The following is a 12,652-nucleotide window of genomic DNA, read 5'->3' on the forward strand; positions in this document are numbered from 1 at the left end:
TCCTTTTGTGATATAACTGTAACTTGAAATGCAAAATCTGGCTTTTTAAAACCATCTCTGCATGTTTTGGGCAACTTTAATCCTACCACAATTTCAGCCTACATTTCCTTTTGACTCCATTACTAATAAAATATCACAGACCTTTGACAAACTGTTGGTTCATGACTACAAAGATGAATGCCAATATCTCATTAATAGTGAAAAACAATATGATTGCTCATACAGACCAATTCAATTACTAAGTGAGGGCAGACAGCTACAATTTCCAGGCATTATATGTTTTATTCAAGGCCATACTTCCTGTAATAACATTAGCCACCTGATCAATATTATTTATTAATGGCAAAATTTGAAAAAAAAAACTCATTTGTTTTTCACCCCACACTGAAAAGACATTGTATAATAAAATGGCCATAATCTCTAAATACCTTGGATAAAGACAGGAAGAAAAGAGGCTATGTGACAACTTTCTTCAAACAATACGAATGAATTGAATAACAGTGGTAACAATAATGTAACTGCAGTAATGTGAAAACATAATGAACTTTAACAGTAACAAATCTAGGAAAATAAACTAATAAACAGCACCATCTGGTGGCTATCCTTATACATGGCACTTACTGAGCACACTTCATTAGGAGCTGCAACTGTCATTATATTTGGCTTACCACACAGCACAGTGACGGCTGCCAGTACTTTTATTTGTATTTGTCTTCACAAATGACTAGAAATTATCGAACCCTAGAATATTGATATGAGACAGCTTTAAAGGTGCAGTGTCTTGGATTTAGTAGCATCTAGAGATATGGTGGCCCTGAAGTATACACATAAACCCGAAAAGAACAGAGGTGCTGCTTTGCATTAATGACAGCGTGTCTTTGTTTGTTTATTGTATTCAACTTGTTTATCATAGTTCATAAAAAAAAATGCTTTGTTACATTTTTTCTGACTTATTTTTACTCTTTGGGGGAAAATAACAGAAAAATCAGTCAGACCTGTTGTCTGTCTTTGTTCTACTCTCATTATTGCCGTTTCTTCTTTCCTCATGATTGCTTTGCATTCCTTTTTTGTTTTTCTGTTAAATAGTACACTGTCACACAGAACTATTATTCTGTAATGTTGTGTGGCCCAGAAATCACCACACTGTAGTGTCATAAATCTACATGGCCAAAAGACAAATAAGTCACTCGACATTTAAGTTCTTGAATGAATTACTCACTTCTTCAATTATATGAAAATCATGACAAAAACATTATTACCACTACTCAAATGATAATTTGAAGAAACGGTGCACAACAAAGATGTAGTCATGCTTATTGATTCAAACTAGCTGTTTATCTTTGATCATGTATGACAGGTGTTTGCCTCGACTGGGATTCAAACCTGCATCCAGACAATCGGCCTTTAATATTCAGGTGAAAACTGCTGCATTAGAGTAGTTCAGCACCTTGGACAGCGTGACAAATGCTTTCATTGGCTGTCATTGTGTTACACCTGTCTTTGGCTGGCATTTGAATGTGAGGCCACCACACTACAGAAACTGCTCTGTGTGATATGTCCTTATTTATTGTCAGGCTCATCATTAGGTAAACTGGCATTTTCAACCCCATGTACATAGTGGATAAAGTGCCTGTATTTATTTCTAAAGGAAAATTTGTGCTCTTTTGGACAAAATACTGAGCTTTATGCTTTATTTTTTAAAGCAAGCTGTAGCATCTGACTTTAATCCATATCCATGAACTAGTGGCTGGATTTCCATATCATCTATGGTGCATGTGAATGATCCCCAGAAGATGAACCACTGATTTTTATGAGGCAAATTACTTCCATTGATTTTACTCTACGATCAGTTATCTAATGTCTGGATTGACTGGAAAATAAACTCTAGATATTGCTCAGGTTGGCCTCATTGTGGTGACCCCAGACCTTCAGACTGCCCCCTTCCCCAAGTGACTTCTTTCACCACAAAACTTCTTGCTTCCAAGGGGATTGTGATTCAGTTTTTTTTTTTTTTTATCTTCCTTGTTTAGTCGTAAGTGTATGACCGAAATGCTTCAGTTTTTTAACTTTGTAAAGATATCATAAAAACAGCATGACTGCTGAGCATATTAAATAGCCACTTTTGAATTTGACAAATCCATAATTGTTGTAAATTGGTATCTTCAGGTCAAACTTGACATTTCTGGCCAAGTAAAAAGTTTAATGGCAAAATATTTAAAATTTTGGATTATTTAGGGAAATATAGAACAGAAAGTCATTTTTAGGGACTCTTGAAAAACAAAGCTCTTGTTCAGGGCTCAGTTCATAATTAACAGTAACATTAAGCATTAGGAAAAACAATTACAAACAAGAACGTTTATTTCTAATATACAGCCAGGGACACTGGCTGAGGACACTCCAAAGGCCTGAAGTCCATCCAGAAAAACTAAGCAGACATTTAACTTCAGAAGTTATTTCTAAGAATAACTTGACAAGCAAACTAAACCAGCACAGAAACTAACAGTTTGGTTGGTTTAAAAATAAAAAATGGCGTAAATATAGTAAGAGGTCCGTAGTTACATGTAGTTAGGTGGCTGCATGGCTATATTATATTTCATCCAACACATGTGCATGCTTTGAGGTGTTTACTTTGTAAAATCAGAACATCTTAGACAAAAGCTTTCAGGCAGTCCTTCAAGGTTTAAGGAATTATGACTGAGAGTTTAAATTCCTTAAATGGTACACTACACTACATGTAAAAATGGAGAAAAAAAAAAAAAAAAAAGACAAAAACACAAACGTGTCCTCTGTGGGGATGTGAAATACAATTCCTGAGTTAAGCTAAATAACTTTAAAGTTACCTGCCTAACATTTTTCATTATTACAGATCAAAACCAAAAAATCATCATAATAAAACCATTAAAAAAAAGTTGTTGAGCTGGTTTCAATCTTCCACCCCAGAGCCTGGAAGCATCAGAACAAAAAGTTATTACTGAAAACGGCTTTTATTTGTCAAAAAAAGCTCCTTTACAGCGCCAAGATTTTTTTAACCTGTAAAGCCAGCAAACATGTAAAATACAACCCTTACAATACATTAGAATCAAAACAGGTACCAAAAAGTACAGTAAAAATTACACTTCCTTCTGTGGAAATGTGGAGGGGAAGAAAAAAAAAAAAGAACACCAAAGGGAAAAGTAATACCTAAAAACTGAAAAGGATAAAAAAAACAAAACAAAAAAAAAAACATGGAAAAGTTACATTTCTGTTGTTTTCTGTACAAATGGTCTTCTGTCATAAAAGAGGTTGAGTCAGGATCAGTGTATCCGTCCGGCTGTCGGTCTCACTGGATCGCGAGTCCTGAGAAGGTGACAAAAACTAATTTACATTTTATTCAGTAACACATAATTCATCTCACATACGGTTCATCACATCAGTTCATGGTATAACTTATGGTACGGTGACAGTATCAAAAGGGATAGCAAGTGTTATCCAGGGCGTACCCACCATGTGATCATCAGTATGGCTTGTAGCCGGTCTGGTGTGCCCCCCGTCTTGGGGTTTTCCCGTAGCTGGCACTGCCCTGGTCTGTGGGGCAGAGAGAGGACAGACAGGTCAGAAACACATACATGTTACCAAGATGTTTCATAACCCAAACCCTAACAGAAACAGATGACACTATTTGGTGGGGGGAGGGTCAGTGTCTCTAACTATAGTGCAGATGACCAGTAGTCATTGAGTGGCAGATAAGTCTCTGTACAGCTACACGACTACAGGATGCTGCATACAAATTGGCTTTATTTGCATTACAGATCAGTAATCTATATTGCCAAAGCACTACTGAAGAATACCAACATTGACAGATGACAAATACATATACAATATGCACATTGTTATCTAATACAATGCAGTAAAATGCTTTTTAAATTTTTTTTAAAGTGCGTCATGCTGTATTTTACTGTTTATTGAGTGTTACATGGTGCAACTATCTCTTGCAGTTTTAAGTGCTAAATTTAGGCCTGCAACTAGAGGTGTGCGATATGACAATATTAGATTGTGAAAAATTAAAATGTCTCCACAATCTGCCTTTACAGAGAGATCATTAGGATCGTTCTACAGTGCACATTGTATCAGTACAGCTCTGAAACGGAGCGCAGTCTGCTAGTGGATAACGGCGAGAGTCGTGTACTGCATTTTCAGTTTGGTGGTGAAATCTACTGCAGTTTTAAGGACCTGCTACACATGTTAATCTGACAGCTGGGCTGCAGTTAAACGTCACTGTTTAGCTGTTAGGACGGCTGCTAACTGGTAGCACTAACTTCTATCATGGCACTAGTTTGCGTGATGTCAGCTCTGGTGTGCCGTGTTGGGCAAACTATCAAAGCTTCTACACATCAACTGTTTGCTTTTCAGCTGTGAAACTAGTTTGAATTTACTGCAATATCCATTTTAAAAACAAGTCCAAATAGACTCACTACTTTTTAACACCTAATCTTAGTTATTTATGGAATCGTTTGTGGTTTAATGTAATTTTATGTGTCTTTCCGTGTTACATGTTTTTATGTTGTTTGTGAGCCCCTTACCCAAGAAAATGTTCTATTATGTAATAAACAATGTTTTTTTAATCTTGAACACTGTTCAGTAACTTGCAAAATAGTATTTTTGCCATATTGCCCACCCCTACCTGCAACTAACTATACTTACATTACCAAATACATTTTAACTATTAATGAACGATTAAAATAGCTGCCGGTGGATTTTTCATTGCTCGACTAAGCGTTACAGCTTTGTTTATATTAGTTACCTTAGTCACCTTTGGAGGTGCTTTAGCTCCTTATTTATTTAACACACACTGAGAAGAGGTAAGTTAGTATTTACCCAAAAGTAGAACTGTTCATTCAAACCTTATCTATATAAGCAACCCACACAATCAGGTCTGTGTATATTAAAAATAAATAAATAGGTTTTTTGTATCCCAAACCATGACAAACTATACATGACATTTGTGTGTTAACTTACTGTAATCATATCCAGGACCGTATCCATAGTAACCAGAAGAGTAGTCATAGTTGCCATAGCCGCTGTATCCACCATAGCCATAGCCTTGATTACCGTATCCCTGGTTCCAGTAGTTTCCATATCCCTGGTTCCAGCCCTGGCTCTGACCTAGGACACAAAGTGACAGCTCACATGAAAACTTGAACGCACAACTTTTCTGGAAACCCAAAACATATGAAGCTGAATCCCATTTTGAATGCAATTGTAAAAGCATTGCAGGTCAGGCCCATTTTTTAAAATTACATTTAATGTATTATTTGGTTATACTTCTATTTCAACATGTAGAAGAGACTTTTTAATACCAAATACATTCATTCCGTTTTGCTGTGCAGACCGTAAAATGTGTTCAATTTTAAAGCATTGCACCCCACACTATACAAGATCAGAGCCAGAAAGTGCTAAAAATCTGTCTCACCTCCACGGCCTCTCCCTCCCCGGCCTCCATAACCGCCGCCTCGTCCCGCTCCATACTGCTGCTGCTGGTACACCTCTTTCGGCTGAGCGATCTTCAGCTCACACTGCGGAGAAGATGCAAACATACAATTTCAAACAAGTGGATGGAAAAAGGCAGTGAAATTCTTCAATTACCAGCAGATTCAGCAAATTTCTAAGCGTGCATACCCTGCCGCCCTCGATGTTGTGGTATTTCTTCTCCAGACACTTCTTGACGCTGGCTTCATCTTTGTATGTGATAAAGATGAAACCCCTCCTTTTCTTTGATTTGGGGTCAATGGGAAGTTCAATGGTTTCAATCTGGAAGGAAGAAGAGTGTGGAGGTACTGCTTAAAACGTTAACATGATCCACATTTTTCATTTCATAGATGTTTTTTGCTGGTAACCTTGTGACACCACGGCCCAATATTAGTCCAACTGTAGCCAGTAGTTTTCTGTTACTAGTTTTCTTCGCTCACTATAGCAGATTTTTTACATTTCCTAAAAGATTGCTTAATGCATCATGCCATTAATATTCAACAAGTATAGGAACATCTGTTAACAATAATCATTTTCCACAGGCCACATGTCCTAAGAAAACCTTCAACTTGGATTCAGAACACCAATCGCTCAATAGCCAGTCCCTCAATTAGGAAAAGGCGCCTGTGCCCATCTCAAGGATTAGACCAATTAAACATTGCTGTGTGGCAGCCACAGGATTCAAATTGAATAATGCATCATCTCTTTAGATTTCTGTGGTAGATAGCAAGTGATTAAAAAAAAAAAAAGAGCTCAAAATGACCAGCTCCATTAAATTGTGTATTGCTACTATCCTTGCAGCCTATATCGTTAGAGACGTATAATTATATGTAGGAGCAAGGCTAATCAAAAGGCAGCAACAATGAAATGAGCACCTGCCCACTGACTCAAAGCTACAAAATATATTATATCTTTGCAGCCCATTATGATAAACAGCAGGTATTTTAAGTGGCCCCATCTAGTGAACAGACCTCTCCAAAGGCCCCGAAATATTCCCTGATGGTTTCCTCAGTTGCTTCTGGGTTCAAACCGCCAACAAAGATCTTTTTGACAGGCTCCTTCTTCATGGCCATCGCCCTCTTGGGGTCAATCTGACGCCCGTCCAGTCTGTGTTCCTTCTGCTCCAGTACCTGCAGACACGATCAAAAGTTGGCATGAGAGCTACCACGAGCAATTAGACCCACAATGATCGAGAACCCTGAAACACCCCGCCCCAGGCCCTTGCGCTGTGTGACCTGAAGTAACTGTCTGCAGAAGTGACATTATGAGAATAGTGTGGAAACATTCAGCCACACCTTTGAAGTGCATCATTTTATTTCAAGCAACACAAAAAGATCCAACACATGGCCTTTGTCTGAGGTCAATTTATCAAAATTGAATTAGACATTAGTCACAATGTGCTACTCAGATGTATCTGCTAGCAACACATTATGCTAGCACAAAAGACCGCTGTCTATGTGTAAACAATCCCCAGTACTCACTCATTCACTCCAATATCGTTTATGAATGCCAAGTAAAATTACCAAAAATAAAATTAAACTGGAACATAAATCCAGCATCATAACAGTAGTGCCTTAATCTCTAGTCTGCATGTGAAAGTTGATTTACTTGAGTTTAGGACTACTACTACCAACAATTACTTTCATTGTCAATTAATTGATTGTTCTTTAAAATTTTAAAATTATATTCAGTTACAAGAAGCATGAACCAGATATTTTTTTCGATTGTTTATGAAGACTAAATAATTGTGGTTTTCCTTTTTTGATGTTCGACTAATCAGCTGCAGCTCTGCATATTGAATAATGTAAGTTGATGATGCAGCTTTCAGGTAATGGAGAGTAGACCCACCTTGTCCACGCTGGCAGAGTCTTTGAAGAGGACAAAGCCGAAGCCTCGAGATCGGCCAGTGTTGGAGTCCATCTTGATGGTGCAGTCTGACACCTCGCCGAACTTACTGAAGTAATCCTTCAGGTCTTTTTTACTTGTGTCCCAGCTGAGGCCGCCCACGAACATTTTACTACAAACAGAGTAACACAGTCCTGGTCATTTCTTACTCTTTTACCCCGGTAATTGCACAGGCAGCCTTAGCTGATGCAGATCACATAGCTCATTATTTAGTCTTTAATACACCTGGGAGTACCATTATCTGATTTTCTTTAAGTTTAAGTCAATAACTTAGGAGGATCATTAATAAGATCCATTCAGGACTGACAACTAGTATTATAATGCCTGTCATTATCCTGTTATCAAGGTTATACAGTCCTGGAATTTAGTTTCATTAAGTCACTGGTGAAGCCTTAGTTTGTGTGTCATGATGTTATATATTTTGGTACAACTTCAGCAAAAACCAAAAGGGTTCACATGTGCCAAGTATGAATGGTCTCAGAGGAACTGACTCACCCAGCATCTTCCTCTCCTTTGCTGGCGTCAATCTTGCCTCCATCTGTGCCGTTGTCTTGGCCCTCCAGGCCCTCCAGGCCCTCCTGGCCCTCCAGGCCATCCTGGCCATCCTGGCATTCCTGATCATCCTGACCATCCTGGCAATCCTCTCCGCCCATGAGCTCCTGCTCGGCTCCGTTCTGGTCTTCCTCTCCCTCGTTACCGTTCTGCTCTGATGTCTCCATGAGCAGATTTTCAGCGTCTGCCATTCTAACGGTGGGTTCTCTGAAAGACTGAGACACAACAAGAAAACTGTTAAAGACTGAAAGAAACAAATTAACCAGTGTGCAGAATACTACCTGGACCCAAGTTTTTAGTGTGACAATTTGTGATGATTGAATATATCCAGGCTTTGTCTAGGAAAAGGCAGCAAGTGCAATTACAATAATAAAGTGATATAACTTGACAAGAGGTCCATCTAGAAGACATGACTACAAGATAAATTATTCAGGACACATAATAGGGTTTTAAAGGAGCGAATGTATAAGTTGTTAATCTAGAGCTGCATCAAAAATTGCCAACTATTATATATTAATTTTGAGTCATTTTCTGGGGGGGATACTATATGTTCTCATGTGATAGTCTTAAAAGTGAATGTTCTGCTTTCTTCAGTCCTCTATAATATAAAATGTTAGTATATTAGAAATGTAGGCCCCAAACACTGCTTTGTGAAACAGGGATTAAAATTTCATAACAAATTTCTGACGTTTTAGACCAAACGACTAATAAAGAAAATTAATGACTAACAGTAGAAGCCCTATAGTGATGAAATGACCCTAAAGAAACTCATACAGTGGACCCTGGGGCTATTGGGGCCCGGAAAGTGAATCACCGTACATCTTAAAAGGATAAAGTATATGCTCATTCATTCCGCTCATCACGCAGCATAATCCGGCCTTGTGTAGTGCGTCTTAAACATGCAGCGGGAGATGAGTGAGTTCAAAAGGTCCGATTTTGCATTTCTAAAAATGCAAAACTTTACAGCTTAAATGCATAAAGTTAAAACGTTAACCCGTGCAAGACCTACATTACAACACAGGCTACACAAATGCTAACAAAACGCTCAACTCATGCTTACTTAATTAAAAATGAGTTTAATTTAAAAACTAATAATCTTTGTTTTGTTTACATGAGACTAGATAAATAAATATGCATTGCACCCGGCAGTAAATAGGAAGCACAGCCAAGTATTTACTGGACTATAAACGCGCAGTTGGCGAACAAAAAGCAGTAATAAACCTCATTGAATCTCCATGTTGAGCATTCAAGTGGACCGCGCTTTGCTCCGTTACCGCTCGGGGCAGAGAGCAGGCCCGGCTAGCAGCTAGTCAGCCTGGACCTCAATAAAAACAACAACATACTAAAAGCGGATGCAAGAAATAAAATATCAGTGAACCCCTTCAAAGCGTGCACGACTTTTATTCCTGCTACAAACGGTGAATGGACCGCTCACTCCGCGTAATTACCACGTTAAGGTTTATTAGCACCGCCGTGGCTAACAAGGCAGCAGGATGGATTTACAGCTAATGAAACATTATATGAACAAATCAGCTCGATTGGGAAAAGCATAACGATGTGAGACGCTACGCAATGGCCAACATGCTTGCATGCATTTATACACATAAATAAAAACAATGAAGTGTGCTTACTTTAACAGGAAAATACCGGAGACGCCGACTCGCTGCTCAAAATGGACACTCTCCAAATTCGCCGCTAACTCGTGGCAACATATATACGACCGGATGTGACCAAGGGCTAGCTGACGTCGTAATGACGAAGCCTGTGATTGGATATAAAATCATTTGAGTTATTAAAGGAGACACGCTATTGGCTTATTTTACGCAGTGACGACAAAAAAAAATACGGCAGAACAAATGTCCTTCCTGTTTCCTGTCCCCTCGCTATTCTTTTCACTGTTGTTTGATTCAGATTGACATTTTAATCAATACGATAGTGTGTGCTCGGTGTTTTCATGCTACTACAACGACTAGTATATCAGTTTATGTTTGTTTTTTACTCGGTGGATGAGAAAATGAAAAATCCTCTCAAGCAGCTTCAAAAGTGAAACAGTTTAGTGGTTTAATTTCTCTGCGCAGTTTCTATTTCGGTGGAGATAACAGAGCAGCCCTGCAGGCACACACACGCACACGCACACACACACACACACACCCACACACACACAAAGAGAGAGATTAGGCTGTGTGATAATGGTGTACAAGTTTTAGTTAAAGTTTTTACGATTGTTTGCAGTTGTGATAAAATATAATTATATATACAAAAATCATTTCTTGTGACAAAGCTGTACCTGACATGAGATTTGAGTTGGTCAGTTTTTCAAATGCACACTGAGAAAAATACATTTAACTTAACATCTACCACTACTGTACCACTATTTTGGAGGGAATACAACAGCTGCAACTCCTGAACCACAGTGACTATCTGCATGAACTGCCAGAAAAGAAACCTCCCAAAGTTTCTGGTGAATTTGCCAGAAAACACTCCAGCTGCTAAAGAAACAAAGCAGAAGGTCTTTGAAGTAACTCAAAATTTTGTCTAAAATAAATATTTTGTCTAAAAAAATGTTTTTCAGTCTAAATAACTGCCTGTGTGTTTGTCTGTAGAGCGTGTGTGGGGTTGTAAACTAAACACCAGCAAATACCTGTCTCACATGTGAAGAAGACAGCAAACAGTCACACTTCTACAGTGCTTTATTCATGAAAAGGTCTGTGCAGATATACAAAGGACATAGGTCTACCTAACAATGACAAAAACCACAAGAAAGGTAGAGAGGAACGACTAGTGGACAATAGTGTCTGTGCATAGTTAATGAGGTTAAGGAAAAGAGACTGTTGATGCTCTTGGATGGTTTCAGAAACGCTGTTACTCTACAGTCTGCTGGACTCTTAATAATGTCCAAAGTGAGTAACAGTGGTTGGTCAAGTTGGTCAACACTTGTCCCACCTCACATGTGCACACCATAAATCACAGCTACTATTTTTGTACCTTTCTTTGCACCTGTTTTAAGCAATAAAACAAACTTTGTGTCTCTTTACATGACTAACTAGAACAAAAAGCGTTGTACATCGGAAAAGATTTAAAATTGAAAATTAAAAAGGGTTTAAAATGCTCAACTTTAAAGTTTTGTTACTTCAACCATTTAAAATGCATATCTAATGTTTAGTTTCTCTCAGGACTAGGGCTGGGTATCAGTACTCTATATCTTTAAGCTACTGACTGAAACAAATCGATACCAAGTGTCAAAACGTGTTCCATCAAACGATACCTGCAATCAACCCTTTTTGCACCCAGAGCTAGAAAATATGACTATTTGTATGGACTTGCTCACAGCCGATCAACTCAAGCGTGCTTTGATTTAATGCGACGTGATTGGCCCACTGCCATGTGAAGGAGTGGTGGCATTTTATGCAATTTGATGCTTCTATTCTCATGATGGATATCGAATAAAGTACTCAATTGTTATCGGTATCACTTTAAGGGTACTTGGATTAGGGTACTGGTATAGTAATTTTTATTTTTATTTTTTCAGGATCAGGGTGTAAAAGCACCAAGACATCTTAAAGGAACCTTCCACTGATTATACACATAAAGATCAGTTTATTCACTCAGAAAGAAAACAAGTGTATGTTTTCTGCGCCTCTGAAAATATCTTTCTAAAGTTTGAGAAGATAATAATTGGAGCTAAACTTACTAAAAGTCAGGACATCTCAGCCTCTGTGCAATTGATTTTGACTGTTATTTCTGCTATTATGTGACTTTATGGATATATCAAAAACTTCAGTGCAAATGCATAAAAGATCTGGGTTTTATGGTTTGAGACAGGGATGAAGATGCACCAAGAAATGTAAAATTTGTAAATGTAGTGGAAACATGTGAAATCCTGGTCCTCAGGGGGAGTGTTTACTGCTGCCCCTGACTGCTTCACCCCGGCAACATCAACTATACTGTACCTGCCTGCCAGGGACAAGTCGAGGCATGACCTGCGGCATGGACACACGCACACACACAAACACACTTACAGAGTAAAGTGTAGCTGTGGAGACGGTTGTGTTTCTCCAGCAGTGGTCACTTGTAAACAGAGCAGAGAGAACTGCAGCGACTGCAGGTAGGAACACGGCACTCACTCATCCAGACATCCACACATTTATACAGTACAGCACCAATATTTCACTTTCAACATTGCTGTTGTTTACTTGAAAACAAACTCTTTTTTTCAAGTTTTGTTTATCCAATCATACTGCTGTGGACAGAGGTTTCAGCTTGTGGTCACATCGTGTGCAACATGCTCATCAAGCAGCCTTGAAACTCACCCAATGTTTGGACGACAAACCAGTTATTAACAGCCAATCAGATTTTTGCTTCCTTGCTTCCCATTCAATGTGAATTTAGCTTCACAAAGATCAAAATGAAGAAGTAAAGTACTAATCTAAAATCAATTGATTGGAGCATGGCCTCCTCAATAAATGGTAATCTCAGTCATTTGATTGTTTCCTATTATTTTTTACTAATATCATCCAATTAATGTTTTCCAACCAGTGTTTACTAGCTATTTTAACTAGTTAAAAGACCCATGTGGCCTATTTCCAGTGTAAAACAACATGAATGTGAAGAAACTAAACAAATATTGATCAGATTTTTTCTTCCTCACTCAACATATTCTCTGACGAGTAAACGCTTATTCTGTTCAATC

The 12,652-nt window shown here is 38.3% G+C and overlaps 1 protein-coding gene across 2 annotated transcripts; it reads right to left on the bottom strand.

Moving 5' to 3' along the window:
- Positions 1–2,275: 2,275 nt before the first annotated feature.
- On the bottom strand, positions 2,276–9,669 carry LOC133994149 (heterogeneous nuclear ribonucleoprotein A/B-like). Of its 2 annotated transcripts, XR_009927089.1 has the most exons (10): positions 9,594–9,669; positions 7,906–8,177; positions 7,354–7,522; positions 6,477–6,635; positions 5,656–5,787; positions 5,450–5,552; positions 4,996–5,142; positions 3,484–3,564; positions 3,238–3,336; positions 2,278–2,943 (listed from the first exon to the last, which is right to left on the bottom strand). XR_009927089.1 is itself a non-coding variant. In XM_062433367.1 (9 exons), the coding sequence occupies exons 2-8, from the start codon at positions 8,151–8,153 to the stop codon at positions 3,494–3,496; spliced, it is 1,029 nt and encodes a 342-aa protein (XP_062289351.1). In that variant the 5' UTR covers positions 8,154–8,177; positions 9,594–9,669; the 3' UTR covers positions 2,276–3,336; positions 3,484–3,493. The 2 variants fall into 2 exon arrangements, 1 of the variants encoding a protein (XP_062289351.1); XM_062433367.1 differs by having other exon boundaries at positions 2,276–3,336.
- Between the last annotated feature and the right edge of the window lie 2,983 nt (positions 9,670–12,652).

Source organism: Scomber scombrus, chromosome 14 (assembly GCF_963691925.1).
Source record: "Scomber scombrus chromosome 14, fScoSco1.1, whole genome shotgun sequence".
In the NCBI taxonomy this organism is placed as follows: Eukaryota; Metazoa; Chordata; class Actinopteri; order Scombriformes; family Scombridae; genus Scomber; species Scomber scombrus.

Excerpts from the sequence above, each read along its gene's own strand:
- LOC133994149 (XM_062433367.1), bottom strand. The coding sequence starts at position 8,153 with ATGGCAGACGCTGAAAATCTGCTCATGGAGACATCAGAGCAGAACGGT. Across the intron at positions 7,523-7,905 it reads AAAGGAGAGGAAGATGCTGG|TAAAATGTTCGTGGGCGGCC; the intron begins GTGAGTCAGTTC and ends CTCTGTTTGTAG. Across the intron at positions 5,553-5,655 it reads ACAACATCGAGGGCGGCAGG|TGTGAGCTGAAGATCGCTCA; the intron begins GTATGCACGCTT and ends TCTTCTCCGCAG.